The 16,528-nt window shown below is 40.0% G+C and overlaps 1 protein-coding gene across 2 annotated transcripts in view; it reads right to left on the minus strand.

Annotated features, from left to right (window-relative positions):
- FNDC3B (fibronectin type III domain containing 3B) overlaps window positions 1–16,528 on the minus strand; it is a 194,991-nt gene that overhangs the window by 5,667 nt on the left and 172,796 nt on the right. For both annotated transcript variants that reach the window (XM_062005877.1, XM_062005876.1), the window contains exons 24-25: window positions 8,328–8,494; window positions 5,039–5,166 (exon numbers count right to left, since the gene is read on the minus strand). In XM_062005877.1, coding sequence (XP_061861861.1) covers window positions 5,039–5,166; window positions 8,328–8,494 — 295 coding nt within the window. The remainder of the gene's footprint in view (window positions 1–5,038; window positions 5,167–8,327; window positions 8,495–16,528) is intronic.

Genomic DNA, 16,528 nt, shown 5'->3' on the forward strand with positions numbered 1-16,528 from the left:
TCCAATTTCTCATTTTCAGTTACTAAAAACAGCTTTTCTGTTTAGGCACCTGACAATGTAATAAAACATGATGAGCTTTTTGCCTGGTTCCCTCAACGAAAATATCATCACAAACAATAAAACTCTGCTGAAGCCTCTTATGGCATTTGATCCTACTGATCAAGGTAGACAGCTCAGAGAATTCCTGTAGGCAAGTATTTCTCAATTTCAGAAATACCATTAAATAATTCCACCCCCCTCCATCTTCTCCAAACAATAAAAATGACAGCCACAATCACCCTGTAAGCAACACCCTGGAAAACAGAAGATCATCTCACCTGCTTGTTGCACTCTGCTGCAAGGACCAGTGTGACTAATAATCAATAAAATCCTATTTTGTATGGTGATAAGAATGTCAAGAATCAGAGGCAGGTTTCAATCTATTTAGAAGAAATGAAACCTTTCAAGTGGGTATGTTTTCTAAGTCATCTCACAGATTACTCTGGAGCTGAACACATTCTTCTAAGCATTCACCTGAGAGTGCAGCCCTGAGCAGGCTTCACATTGCATTGCTGGGGGATTTTTTACACACCCAGTGTATCCTACCCATGTATTTGCTTCTTTTGGTAAGCATTCAGGGATAGTTTTCTGCCAGAAGACATGTGGCAGAAGCTGATGAAACACCATTGCCTCCAAGTTCTGGTAAATTTCAAGGGTAGAACATTTTGCCTCACTAGCAAACAATTTAAGGATAAAAAAGCTTTAAAGCTCAGCTCTCTGATTTTCCTGTGGCCAGGGCTTATGAAGAGCTGCCTCCTTGGTGATTTGATCCCCAGAGCTGCTCTATGGGGAAACGAAAACTTAGGCTGCTGAGTGTTACAACCACTATCCAGAGCTTCAGCTCCTGCCAGTGCTGCACAACTCAGTCAGCTACCCAAATCCAGATTAGAACCATGCAAAGCTAGAGATGATTTTAACACACCTTAAAGCTAAGCTCTGCCTGAGTAAACTTTGCTAGATGAAAGTGTAAGAAACAGAAAAACAAATCCAGGCCACTGATTCATGGAATCTGCTGAGATTTACACCCTGATCCATCAACAAGGAAAACTTGATGTCCTAAAAGGAATTGTCATGTGCCATTGCCTTTTTTGAAGTATCTAAATAGATAAAGCTTACAAATACACATTGCTTAAGAAACAAGGAGTGTTATTTTTTAAACAGTTTTCGGGGAATCACACTGTTATAGGTTTAGCTCTTGCAAATCTAGTTCTTCAGAGTATTCTCAGCTGAGAAAGGTGTTCTCCCAGAAGAGGACAGGGATGGCTATAGTCCCAGTCTGAAAAGGGGCTTCTGAGTACTGTGATAGCACCCCTGCTAGGCCAAATCACAGGAAAACAGTGGCTTTTGGGACATGGAGGGTTTAATACGTCAGGCTATAGGGAGAGGGAGTCAGCTCAGTTGTGGTGATCTAGACAGAAGCTACAGCTTTACCCAAAAGCACGTTAGTGGGTAATGCAGCAGCAGGAAATGGTGAAGTCAGTTAGCTAATGTTATCAATTAATGAAGATGATTACTTTCTATAACTTGATTTTTTTTCTACAACATAAGCAAGGTGTAAGTCCAGAGCAATGGTCTGCTCCTAGGTGTTCTTACACCTCTCCAGAGCCTCATCTCTAGGATGGCTTACACAGCAACAGATTGGTAAGGAGTCCAAACTGGGACAATTAACAGATGGCAAAAAGACTTTGTTCTATTAATGTTTTATTTCATAATGAGTTCTCTGTGTTTATTCATGACAGATACAAAACACAGTAGGCAGGTGTTAAAGATGACACAGGCAGTTCGAAGAGCAGTGCTGTGTACTGAAGAGCTACACTGTGTGAAAAAGGGAAGCCAGACATGGCCACTTATTTCAGTGTGCACCTGACTCTGTGCAGGATAAACTGAAGCAGAATACTTCATGCTTAGTCAGAACAAAGTGTCCAAGTGGACTTTTTTCCTTCCATCAATGAAATCAATAAGGTAGAACCACATTCTGCACCTCTGAAGCACTGCTTAGCAAACAGTTGGATCGAGATCTGTACAACTTTCCCCAGAAATAGGAATTGTCACATTTGTGCTGCCTGAGTAAGGATTTCTGTGAGCTTTCTCACTGAATCCAGGGAGACTCTGTGCTTGATACAATGCCACTCTCTCTGTGCACAGCTGTTCCCCAAATAGTCACAACCACAATCAATCATCATCATTAAAAAGTTCCAGCTCAGTTTTCACAGTGATAGGATTTTTCTTTCTAACCTTTTATTTAGATGAAAAGATTAAAATCTACTACATGAAGCATCCAACGTTCTTATCAATAAAACACCATCACATCTGTCTAAAAAAGGTAACAGAGTCTGAATGCTACGCCAGTACCACAAAAGTCAAATTGGCATCTTCCTAACACATTTGTCAATATCTTTTTAAAAATCTCCTGGGGGAGAAACAGACATATCAAACATTCTCCCATTCCTTATAAAAAAAAGAAAAGATTGTCAAGGATCATCATTTTAATTTCTGCCATGCATAGTTGCTTCTACAGATGGTAATGCTTAGAAAATGTTTTACTCTTCAATTGATTTGTTCTGCTCCAGGATGTACTTGCACATGAGCTTACACTCATAAGCTTTTACTCATTTGAACACCAAAAATGAGAATTGGGGATTAAAGATGAAATGAAGAAACTGGTTTTGGGCACCTATCAGCTGCATTTATCTAAAATACATCAACTGGGAGTAGACACAAGGACATAGTTCTGTGGATTTGTGACATGTCTTCCTAGTTAAAACTGTTAATGCCTTGCCTTAAATAGCTGCCCCCTAAATTGCTGCAGTGTTCTGACAGGATTACAGCCTTCTAACAGAGAAACAGTTTCATATGTTCATTGGTTGAAAGATTTCATTTTTAAGGTGACTCTAAAAGTGGATTTTTATTCTATGAAACTCATCTGCGTTTGGGTTGGGTAACAACTGTGTCCTGGAGGGTGAGTGAAGGTGAAAGCATCTGAGGATGAGCAACCCTGTCTGTGATAAAAAATCCCACAGAGCCCACAAATAGCTTGAAATAGCTATTTGTTGCATTTATTTCCATGCCAGTGTGACACAAAATGTTACTTCACACAGCTATTTATCTCTTTCTCATCCAGCTACACTACACTACCCCTGGATCTTACACAACGCACTGGCAACTGCTATAGAAACTCCAGACGCCGTTCTTCATCATGGATGTGTTTAACAGCCTGAAAATCCACAATACTTTTCATTTGTGCAACCCTCCAAAACAATTTACAAGACTCTTCTAATATAATCTGCCCCTTGAGATACATATGCAAAATATTTTATGTCACTTGCAGGGAACAAATGTAACTTTAGGGCTTGCGCTTCAAACACATCACTAACATTACTTTTGAGCTAAAGAATAGCAAACGATCATACACATGCCACAGCAAAGGTGAAACAAATCATTAGCCAGAAAACCACTGAAAGAAATCTATGTATTTTATCTCCCACTCACATCACAGGAGTCAAGAGTACATACACAGATAGCTACTGCAGCTCAGCTAATGGACAGAGAGTCAGTGGTGTGCCCCAGTGCTGCGATGACACCCGCATTTGTGATGAAGATAAATCACTTTGGTGGGCAAAGCCGATTTCTGAGAAGGTGGAATTGTGGAACTCATCCTCTTTTCCATGGCTCTTCCAGTCATTCCCACTACAGAAGTCAGTGTCAGCTTTCAGCATCCCATCTCAGAGCTGCTTCTAGTTACTTGTGGGACCTCACAGAAAACACTTGTCATTGGGGTCATGCTTCATAAGAAATGAAGACCTTCAACACAAGATTCTGAAAGTCTTTCTTATTTCTCTTATTGCTTTTTTTATCATGCCACAACTTAAAGTGCAAAGATTCACCTTAAAGGAACATGAAGCCATGCCCAATTCTCCCCAAGGACATCCAGAACCATTTTAAGCACTGAAGCTATGCTTACTGAAGCTGTAAGCAGAGGTTATACATCAAGGCTACTTCGTACATCAGACAACAGCAAAATGAGTCCACTTATCCACTTAGTACTGACATTATGAGGTCAAAGTACACGGAGGTTTTATTACCTATACCAGCACCAAAACTGTTTCCTGACAAAAATAACAGTTAGATTATATTCTACACGAACGGTCTTTTATGTTATTTTTGATGACTATTAATTCACAGTAGCACTGAAAAACAGACTGAAGAGAAGCACAGACACAGTTGGAAAGTACTACCTTATTCATATGTTAAGCCTTCAAAGTATTTCAGTCTCTAGTTTGGCATTAAGGAATCCATATGACAATGAAAAAAAAGCAGAGGGAGAAGACAAGGCATAGATGAAGTGCACTGTAAATCACACAGTATGAGGGATGAAATCAAAGTTCTAGCTGTGAAGGAGCTGTTCCCTTTCAGGCAATCTGGAGAAATGTCCACTTGTGATCTCTAATCAAGATAGGTAAAGGAAGAAGGATCAGCTGTACTTCATCCATTATGTTTCTACAGTGCAGGAAAGGCCAGAGTTCTGTGTGGGGCAGCTAATACACAGAAGTTACACACCTGTGCATCGAGACCTTAGGCAGGAATTGGATGACTGAACAAACCAAATTGTGTACTTGACCAAAATCCCCGATGAAGAGTCTTGGAATTGGCTTAGTGAATGAGGAAGATAATCTGTACCTTCCTTATCTTCTCATCTTCAGACAACAGTTAGCTCCAGCCAGTTTAGAGAAAGCACAGGTGGACAGAATTGTAACTAGAAGCAGTGATTAACTACAGACAGACTGCAAATCACTCCAATAGATAACCATATTCTATTAATTCCCTTGGGTAGAAAACCTATTAAAGCCCTTAATTTTGACTCAGCCCTTACCAAAGTTCACCTGACACATGACCACAGGGTGTAATTCAATACAGCAGAAAGAAGCAGCACAGCAAATGTTCAAAGCCATTTCCATTATGTCATCAATTTAGCAATATTAAAACAAGACCATTTTCCTACCTGCTTGTATTCAGATTCTCTTCCAACCAGTACCTGCAGAACATAACCAACAGGATCTCCCTTCATGGGTGGGACCATTTCCCAAGTAATTTCACAGGCGTTTCCTCCCAGTTGTGTCACTCGAGGGGCTACAATAAAATGAAATGTGTTAGCACATTTAACATAAAGGCTGCACTGAAATCTTACTCATTTTATGTGCACTGTATTATATACAACAGCATTTTAAAAAGAGAACTTTGGGACATCACAGGAGTTAGGATCACACATTCTGCACTGTATTTATGTGGTCACAAAAAAATCAAATTGCCATCACCGTTGGATCAAAGTAGTAAAGCTCAAAAGTCTCATTTATTTCATAACAGTCTTGCCTGATTAAGCAGTTCAGGATTTTTGTGGTATTGAACAACAACAAACACCATCCCCAGAAAAGTAGGTGAAATTTAGAGCTGATAAACAAGCTCTTAAGAAGTTTACTGTAGGATCCAGATCGCTTCTGCAGAAGGACAGCGTGCTGTCAGAGCATCTCCTAACTGTCAGCTGTGTGAGCCACTAGAAAGGGGGAGTGGATGTGATAGAAAGCTTCAAACTTTAAAAATTCAATTGCAATGCTGTGCACTGATCTTCTCAAAGCAAAAGCCAATGCACAAATTACTCTGGCATTAATAAAAGCAGCAATTTTGTGAAGCTCTGAGCAAACATCTGTGCCAGTGGAGATGCCTGCCTGGTGCTCCTATGCCACATGTCATTGAAAGAGAGAATAATACCAAATGTTTCATTCAGGAAAAACAGGATAAGCAATGTGAGAAGTGAAGCTAAATATTCTTCTGCATTAAGTCCAGACTGGGAAACAAATGCGTAATTTTGCACTCATATCTAATCCTCAGCCTGACATCTAGATGGTCAGACTTGCTATTTCTAGCCAGGTTTGGTCTAGTGCTTTCACTAGAACTCTAGAGAAATTCCATGTGTTAGCTATTACAACAGTGCCATCCCTGGCAGAGGACCTCTCACCAGCTGAAGGTCAAAAGATGCTGTATGATGCCTGATGGCAAGTTTGTGGGTGAGATTAGCAGAGTACTGACATGCTCATGGTGTACAACTAAGCATCTGCCACTGGAAGGCATCAAAACAACTGCAACAGCATCCAGACTCCACCAACCCCTTGACCAGGCAGAGCTAGTAAGCACATGACCAAAAAGAGGAGCGCTTTACCAAGTGGTTAACATGTGCACGTGCAAGGCCATGAGCTTGTTTAAAGGCAATCTGGACTCCTAAGTCTATGAAAACAGACACCAGGAGAGTCTATCACAGAAACACACGCTGCTGCTGCATACATTACATGAATTTTGGACTAATTTGTTACCACCCAAGAGGAACATATGAACCGTATGCAGACCCAAATGTAATCAATACCCATTTGCTTCTCTCTGCACATCTGTCCATGTTGAGAGACTCATAATAGACACCTTCAACTCAGCTGACAACAACATTCTCAATTATTTTTCTTCCTCACCCTGATACAAGTAGATTTTTGTCCAACACTTACAAAACACTGCCATTAACAATAGTGCTATTTTAGGGCTGGTGTCCCTGAGTGAATAATTACGACCCTTTACAGGAGAATAAACCCGTATTTCTAGAGAATGTACTAAGTTTATCACCTCCATTCCTTTGTATTGCTCCAAGCATTGAAGAGGATCAACACCATCACTTTGCCTCCACATGTCTCTCTTCCCCATAGCATTACCTCCCCACAGCAGCGTTCACTAACACACTTTTTGTTGTGTCCTTTTCTCTGTTACAGCCACAGTTTTGTCAGCTACCTGTGGCCCAGCCCACACGACTTGGTATTTGCACTACCTTAACTGCTTGATATTTGGTTGAATGTGTGAGTCATTTAACAGAAACTAAACAGGCAGGCAGGGAGCTCAAAACAAAAACCTAGGATTTAATCAAATGGATTTCTACACAACAAAATGAAAATGTGATTACAGTGCATGCTGGCATCCTTGGGCTAGTTTTATCCACTTGGTGCAGCTAAGGGTAGCAACAGCAACATGGACTCGGCATCCCTGAGTGACATGTGCCTGTGTCCAGGCCTTCAGATAGCTGTAGATGTTGAAGATGTGAAGCACACCCTCCCTGCTGCTGCTATTAACACCAGCCTGGTTCCTCTAGGACAAAGTCCCTTGGCTTTGCTGGGCATATCTTACAGCTGCAGAATAAAGTGAATCAGGATAATTCACCCTTGGGTATATTTACCCTTAAACTTTACACCAAACACACAAGATATCTTCTTTCAGAAACAGCACTGAGGGAAATGCCAAACTCTAGGGGATATCTGGGTAGAAGTGAAGGTGGGATTCTTTCATACGCTGACATTAGTACAGTGAAACCAGTCTCTCAGCAAGTGTAGCTCTTTCTGGGGGTGATTTGGAGCAGCTAACTTAGGGATCAGGAAACTACACCCAACAGTGTTCTAACCTCTCAAAGTCTGAATGCAGTGTCAAAATCACCAAAGCCAGATTTTAAATACAGCAGAGCAAATGAAACCTAACAGTTGCTGTTTCTCACAGTAAACAGTAGTGCTTGACCAAGGAGATGTAAGCACACAAGATAGAAAGCTGCATCTGATTTCAGCTCAGTTCATCTGACAGTGAATCCACTGTCTTTGTAAGAGCTCTCCTTGGAAGGATGAAGCAAAATTACCCAGGCCAAAATTTACACACAGCAAAAGACATTTCATTATTAATCTTCATTTAATCAGGCTTTTTGTTCTTCTAGCGGAACACACACTGAGTTTTACATCTCGTGCTTTATGTATGTGAAGCATCATAATTAATTTTATACAGTAGAGGGAAAATGAACCCTGAAGCTCTACCCTGAACATCACCTACACAACTGAGAACAACATTAAACTTCACAAATGCTTCAGTTGGAATGTACAGATGTATACTACAGCTGTTCCACCCCTTAGAGAAGGGCTGTGGTAATCTGGAGCAACTCTCTGGTAAACTGCATTGCTAACAGCTTTAACAGTTTATGTATAACAACAGTGGTTGGTATAAGATTTATATTGTTTATATGATGTATTTGGTGATAATTTCCCTTCTCACCATTATGTAACTAAACAACTCGCAGAAATGTACAAGCAGCACAAACTCCTTTTTTGTACATGTGTTATTGTACATTTATGCTAACCCTTGCAAACTCACTGCCTACCTACCAATTACTTCAGTAACTAAATGTTACATAATGTATATGTAAAAAACAATAATCTGTTACATACCTTTGATTGCAGATGGGACTGACTTCGTTGTGCAGAAGGTACATATTTCTGAGAAAGGCCCCTCTCCAGCATCATTGACTGCCTGTATTCTGAATGAGTAACAGGTGGATTCTGTCAGTCTTTGTATCTTGTATGTATGACTTGGTCCCCTATAAATTGGAATAAACCTGGAAACAATAAAAATGAGAACATGTGGTTACACTGGAGTGGCACTGACAGTTCTGGCTATTACACGTATCAGCGTGAGCTACCCACACAGTGAAAACTGGCACAATGGGGTCTTCAGAGCTGCTAAAGGCAAGTATAAAAACAGCCTGTTATTAACACACTAACAACAATTAGCAGGTTAGGGAAAGCAGAAGTTCATCATCTCTTTTGCAACTAACACTTTGCAAAATGATGCAGTGAATTATCAGGAAATACATCTGTCAGTGCACTTGCTATTACCTGCTAATCAAAATGGATTCAACCTGTGTTCTGCTACAACACACTCCGTACACTGTGGGTTTAAAAGTATGATTAAAATAAGCAGTTTACTTTGAATCTTTTATTGCTTGATTTGGACTTCATTTGCACCTTAAGACCCAAAGACCACATCTTACACTCCTCTGTGTTGTCTTAAGCCAGAGTAACTCTATTAAAATCAGAATGTAACAACAGATTGTGTAATATATGACACACTCTCAGTTTTGAAGAGTTCACAGGCTGAAGATAGCCAAATAGCAGACACAAAAACAAATTCAGAGAGAACATGTGAGTGTTTTCTATGAGTGAAAAAGTACAGGGGAAGCATGGTTACTGTGAGGGTGGTGAGGAGGATGGAAAAGGATGCCAGCTTAGGAGCTTTGGGGGATGCTCATACTGACAGCTCTGCTCGAGAGCAGGCTGAGAAGAAGAAAAAGACACGACACTAAGGAAGTGACTTCCAAAATACTTCCAATTCCACTGACAAGATGAAACATCAGCACACATAAACTTGCCCAACAAGGTAATGCAGAACAAAATCCACATCACTTCATCTTAAAAAAGAAAAAAAGTACAGTTGCTACAGAGGTGTGACTTCTATTTTCAGTTGCTCTGCTCAGATAAATGCTCATACGGTTAGCCAGCAATTTCCAACTGAGATCCTGACCTCCCAGGGGGCTGAGCAGAATGAGGACAAAGGTAAACAAAGAGGAAGCAGTCAGCACCTTGCATCAATCCTCTTAGCCTCCACTGGGGAACAAGGTCTTACTTGCAATAAGTCCTGAATCGGGAGAACATAAAATTCCCTGTGTAGGATCACGCAGGTTTTTTTGATGATTTAGTACACTTATTCAACTATCTTAACCATTTCAGCGGATTTTAAATCACTAGGAGGCCAACCAAGAGATTTGTTTTGGACCTCCCTATCTAGGTGCTAGCTTTACCCTTTGGCTTTGCAGGGGACACACAGTATAAGCAATTTGCGCATTTCAAAGAAACTAGGTCTGTCATTAGCTCTCAGGGACAGAAATCAATTCATATTACATTTTGATTGAAACCCATGGAAGTACAAAGAGATCAAGAATCATCTGTAATAAAAAAGAAATGCTAAGGTAATTGAAATTGCTGGAAATGTACTCCGAGGACTAATGTGACTTACTACCCTCCCCAAGCTTTAGTGAATCCCTCACCTTGACTAGGAATCAAAGATCTATGCCCACAAGTTTTATGGGGAGATTTCAGAGCCCATTTGCAAAGATTTCTTTCCCCAACCTTACACTGACACAGTTTTAAGAACTGCCTGCTATCTCTCACTTCTGATGCTCACATAAGCAGCTATGGCACATTTCAAGAGACTGCCACAGACCTGTTCTCATAGAATGAAATTTCTTGGGATTCACTATGTGATGAACAACACACATGTATTTACAACAGCATTAAGGTTGAAGAGATAAAGACTACTGTCTCTCCATTTCTTGTAGCTCAATCAGGAGGCTCAGTCAGAAACCACTGCAGTACTCACACAAGTGTAGAGACTTGTCTCTAACCCCGATTCAAGGGCAACAGAAGGTAAAAAAAGATGCAATGCAGTACTTCAGACTAATGACCTCTTTGCAAGCATACCCATATACCCAGTTTGGGCTTATTGTACACTTGCTGGACACATTTACATGGTCAATGCCAATGACTTAGCCCTCGAATTATACTTTCACCTTTGGAATATGACTAAGGTTTGACTAATACTGAAAAAGTGATCTGGCAAAACACTTGACCTCTCCTCCTGTCACTTGGGAACTGGACTAATACTCTCATCCAGTTTCCATTTCAACCCCTTTTTACTTGTCTCTCTCAAAACCAATCTGCAATGAAAGCAAAAAACCATTATGGAAAAAGCATCCATGTTCAATACAGAAGACTGTGACGGAAGGCCACTTGAACTTCTGAGACCCAATCGTCTTTGAAGAAAGAGGGCTTCCAATTTTGGAAGATTACTGAAGTCAATCAAATTCAATTGCTGTTAGGCTTTACTATGACAATAATGCTTTGTACTTGTGTTTGAGATGCAGATCACAATGTAAGAAGCCATGAAGATGAAATATTTTCAGTTCAAAACACTGTCGAGTTTTCAATATTAATGTAGCATTTTCCTCGTGTGCACAGGAAGCACTTTCTACCCCTCCACAATGATTTCTGTTATTTTTAAAACCAGTGTAGTTACTTGATTATAGGCTTGGAGCAACATATCTTACAACCTTTTTTTAAACAATTTTCCCTTCCAAGACACACAACAGAACACAAAATATGTTGTGTCTCAGCCAAGATGTGTTCATTCCCTAACCTCTACTATCATCTAAGTCACTAAAGTGTGTTAAATAAGCACCAAGAAATTTTCAGCATTCAGAGATTTGCCCAGTTGAATTCAAAAGCGAATAGGCTTCTTATTTTAAACTAGTGCCCTGTCTTTGTGAACAGACCACCTCTGTGGGTTAATGGCATTCCCAATACAGTCACATTATTATTTGTTCAAGTCTGCACCAGCCACAAGTCAAGCTGTGTTATTCCAATTTAACATGCTGCAGCGTTGCCTCTCCTCTCCACTCAACTAACAGCAGAAACTGAAAAGAAAGCAACTTTCTCCAGGGATGGAGACCCAGAGGCTATTTCCAGCTCATCTCCAGTGATCCCACTTCTCTCCCTCCCAGACATTCTCGTGTCAGTCACGGCTTATTCATTTATCTACATGCAGTGGAGAAGAGAGAACACAATGTCCTGGAACGATTGTTTGGGAGACACCACTGCTGTTAGTTTTCATCAATATCTTTTTATTCTAAGTGAAGATCTTCTTGGAAATGCTTTACATGTTGCTGCTATTTTGTTTCCTCCTCTTCAGTCATTTCCAGTTGAGCAGAGGAATATGAATGTACTTTCTCTAGCTCTGCTCATTATTTCTCAGCACATTTTAATCAGCAGGTTCCCTTTCAAACTCTTGGGGTTGGTTCATATTTTAGTAAACTGTTTGTCCTTATAACAATATAAATTGAAAGAGAATCTACCATACAGCAGTAAATAAGTCAGTCATTGTGAGCCAAGGTACAAAGGCTGAAATAACCATCTGAATGATTCTATTCCTGCCTCCCAGAAAAATGTGATCATCTGTCACAATTTTGGCTGCAAAGTAATGAAAGTAATTAATTCAGCTCTGATCTGACCTGCTGACCTGAGGCTTCATCTCAGCATATACGGGCAACTGCATAATTAGAAAGCAAAGTACATGAATTTCACAAACCAACATCTCTTTCAATATTGTTATTGCAATGTTTCTGTTATCCACATAGTTACAGCCCCCACCTACTCCATTAGACTATTCTTCTATTTTGTCTAGAGATCATTATCAAACACTCACTGATTTACGTGATTTTCTTTCCCTACCAGCAGATCCCAACACTATGAGGTGGCACCAAGGAGAGCAAAGCTTCAAACCAAAACCATTTAATTCAATACATATCTTCTAAAAATTTCTGATATAATGTAAAACATGCACCTCAAAGAGAAGAGCTTAACACCTGCCACATTGCCCATCCCCACGTCCATCACTGCTCCTACAACCAGTACTAGACTGTCTCAATCTTTCCAGCTGTGGGTCACCTCTCCAAGCCAGCCTTTGACATCTCCTTTTGTAGATAGGTGCTGAGAGAAGGCAAACACCTGGACAAGGTCTCCCAAGAGAGTTTTGTGCTTCCACAACCTCCTCCAACACTGACTTCCTGTCCTAATGTGAGATGTGGACCAAATAGATGGGATGCTTTGGCCCATTTGATCTGTTTTCTAGAACATACCTTTTGGAAAGTTCATAATGTATGCTTGTTTACAGTAAGTTAAGAAACCAGCATCTACAATGTAACATCAATACAATGTTTGTTTATAGAAATAATACCAACAGGACCCACTGAAGGAGGCAACTTTTCCTTTCTTAGAAAAGCAGAACTTAGTGTAGAGCAGAAGATGACAGGAAGAGAAGTAGTGACAGTCAGATGGGAAGAGTTTTGTTTTCCCTGATTAATTACCTGGCACACCTGCAGGCTAAACAAAGAGTACTTGCAGCCAAAAATTGATTTTTAGCTTGCTTCTACTACATCATCTTTCACCTGTTGCTGAATTTGAGCACACAATCTCTATTTGCCCCACACAGACAGTTGTCAGAACTATGTGGAACTGAAAATGGAGATGCTTTAATCTACAGGAGCATCCCTATGGCATGAAAAATTACGTTTTTTGGAAAGAGCTTTTGGGCACATTCAAGATGAATGGAAGATCAGTAACGTGTCCGGCAGATAATACTTGTGTGCAGCCACATCAGAGGCCAAGGAACAGATAAGGAGGACAACACTGAGCACAACTTAATGTTAACTAACAGCATTTGAATGAAAGATCTGTGAGAAATTAGGGAGAGCATCCAAAGGCCTGTTGAAATGACACAACCAGGAAGAACTAGATTACTAGGCAGTTACCAATACCATTGGCTTGCAATGTCAATGTGTTAATAATTAGCAGTTGATATGAACAGGAGTGGGCTTACAGCTAAAACCAGAAGAGAACAAAGCATAGTTCAGCAGTTGGAAGCTAATGCTTTTACAGACGTATGCATTATCATCTTCCCTGTGCACCACTACAATCCACTTTCCTAGTGTGCCAGCAATTAACAGTGCCTATGAACCTTAAAATGAAACTCCTTCAGCACGTTGTGTTCAAAACCACTACTGACGGGCCAGACTCACTAATCTGTTTTGGCAAAGCTTAGTAAGGAAGCCAAGCAGAATCTCTAGTTTACCAAGTGCAAGAAAATTAAGCCGGAACCTAAAGACGTGCTCTTGGAAAACTGGCCAACATGACCTTATTGTTTTGAGCTGGGCACCATTACCACTTTCGATGTTAAACAGTCATTACTCTGATGAAGGCATTAGTTTTCTGCAGAAAATAGCTTTCACTGCAGAGACAATCTTTGGTCTAGATGCTACTCTTATTTATGATCCATCCCTGGGAATATTCAGTTACAAAGTACCTGCAGATGTACACTGATCAAAACACAAGAGAAAATTGGTTTACTGAGTTTCTGTGTTGTTAACTACTCAATTCTCCACCAAACCAGGGATTCTTTGAAAATACTTCTGGAATAGCATCTAATTCTGTATCTCTCTACCTTCCTAATAGCTGAAACAGCTCAAACATTTGACAGAGTTTCCTTATATTGCATTTGTTCTCAAAAGATGACACACACATAGTTAACTCCTATCTACTAAGAATGTTGTCTTCCTTCCCCTTCCAGGAATAAAGCTGAAACGCATTAACGAGTTCAGCTTTTTACACTTGGAACAGTTTTTCCTCTTCTTTCTCATTTGCACAGCACTTACCGCTAATCCTCTTAAAATAAACACCATTAATGTTAATAGTAATACTCATCCACACAACGTACCGATAGAAAGCCAAGGCAGACTATCTGAAAGGCTCTTCTGAATGTTAACTTCCTACTTAGCCAGGTTTGCAGGGTAAACTGTAGCATGCCATATGCCTCGCCTCTCAGTTTTAATTTCCTTTCATCATTGTTTTACCCAGTAAGAAAATGACTTTTCCTGCAGGTTTTTTTGCAAGGATATGTTAATGTACCTAATTTTATACTTTAATAGAATGTGACAAGCCTGATACATATCAGTAATTGCCACTAAAACGGGTGTAAATTGTCTTGATCAAATCCTGAGTGTAAACAATTTTCTAATTGGAACTTGCAGTAACCAGATAATGACTATGCTAGTCATCAGGCAAAGGCAGCACGTGGAGCAATCCAACTGTGTTTCTACTCTACCTTCCTTCACGTTGATGCACAGCAAACACACACGTCAAGGCTCATACATTTGACCAGTTCCTAACACACAGAGGCTGTACTTGGCCCTAATCAGTCTGCAAAGACTGGCACTTAGGCCAAGCCATCAGATCCAATACGTCACTTCTACAGCCCAGGAAACTGCACTGGACACTGCGACAGACTGTCTCCATTTCATTTGTGCCTTCTCTGCTGTTTGTTATACTCCTTCAAGGAGTGATTAGGTCACAGAAACAGTGATGGAAGGAAGGGAAAACAGTTACTACTGATATATACAACTTCTGCTTGGGGAGAATTCCAGCACTACTAGGTGAAAATGGCAGAAGGGTGGGACTGTCACTGGAAGAGCTGGGAGCTTCAAAAAACTGAGCTTGCTGCATTAAAAAATGAGTCCATCTGCATCTCTGCACTCGTTTTACTGTTTACTGTTCAGAGCATTTACAAATTTTCCTTGGAAATCACCTCCTGACAACCGCTTTTTGGTTCCTCTCCCCTTGGAAAATATTGGAATAAATTTTCATAATACGCTTGTCTCTCTTGCAGACTTTCTATAAACAGTGAAACCGGCCCACCACACAACTGAAGACAGTGTTACCGGGGTCATTACTAATATCTGAGTTAGCACTGAAATGGATGGGACAATAGATCTCTCTTGGAAACTGGGAAAATCTTGATTGTCTCCCTGTTCATATCCAGGCTCTGAAGGCTCTGTTCACAACCTACCGAACAGCAGCAAGGAAAGACAAACCCAAACCACTGAAAGGCAACTGAGAGTCCACCTAGCTTACATCTCAGATGTTCTCTGCTGCCTGCAAGAACTCCTGGGACAAAGAATGAGGGATGTGACTCCCGAAATAAATATTCCAGTCCAGGTAACATGCTCTAAGAAGAAGAAATCAATCCAAGGGACTATGTCATTTGGTTACTAATGTTATTCCTTCTTCAGAGTAACTATAAGTTTCCAGGATGACACAGATGTATGGCTGTGGCCTTGGGGACATTCACATCCTAACCAGAAAAACTGTGTGTGCACAATGACTGTGCCCAATTCATATTCGTAGTCATTAGGCAGCTTCTATTTTGTGATCAATTTTTCATTTATATTGAAGAACACCATCTTGCTAAATGGCAAGAACGTCTAGCTTAGCAAAGTATTTTAGAACAGTTTAATACTCACATAAATAATGTTTGATATGATATGAAAGGGAAATACTCCTCTTGGTTGCTCAAGTGATATGGAGTCAGAACTCATTTGTTCAGTAAATAACCATAACAAAAGTAATTACAGTTTAGAATGTCAGTAAGCACTGTCTCTTCCAGTTCACTTACAAAAAGCAGACATTAAGAATTGTAGGAGATATTTTAAAGAATATGTTTAGATTGTTTCTTAGCCAACTTTACCAATGACTCTCCCTAAAAAACAGAATTAGATATATTTTTAAATTGAGATTATTTTTATGCACACAATAGTCACAGAATTCACCTCAACTGCCACAGACACCTAGAACAAACACAAGCAACCGATAAATGATGCACTACCAACGTACTTGCTAAATCTCTTTCAGACTGGATATTGAAGTATGTTGAGACACTACAAGGTATAATTAGTTGTAGGAACAACTAAAGACTAATTACCAGTACAGGGGGGAAAAAAATCAAATGCATTACTAGGATTAGGTTCATTTGTTTCCCTTGGAAAGAAAAAATGCACAGTATACTTGAAAATAGCTCAACTTGAGCAACACGATTTTCCTGATGTCACCAGAGTTAGGAAATGAAGACACAACTGATAGTTTATTAAAGGAGGAAAATATTTTCTAGCCCTCTTTACATAAAAGTCAGCTCCTTTCAACTAATGTTC

The sequence above is a fragment of the Colius striatus genome, chromosome 12 (genome assembly GCF_028858725.1).
Source record: "Colius striatus isolate bColStr4 chromosome 12, bColStr4.1.hap1, whole genome shotgun sequence".
Lineage (NCBI taxonomy): Eukaryota > Metazoa > Chordata > Aves > Coliiformes > Coliidae > Colius > Colius striatus.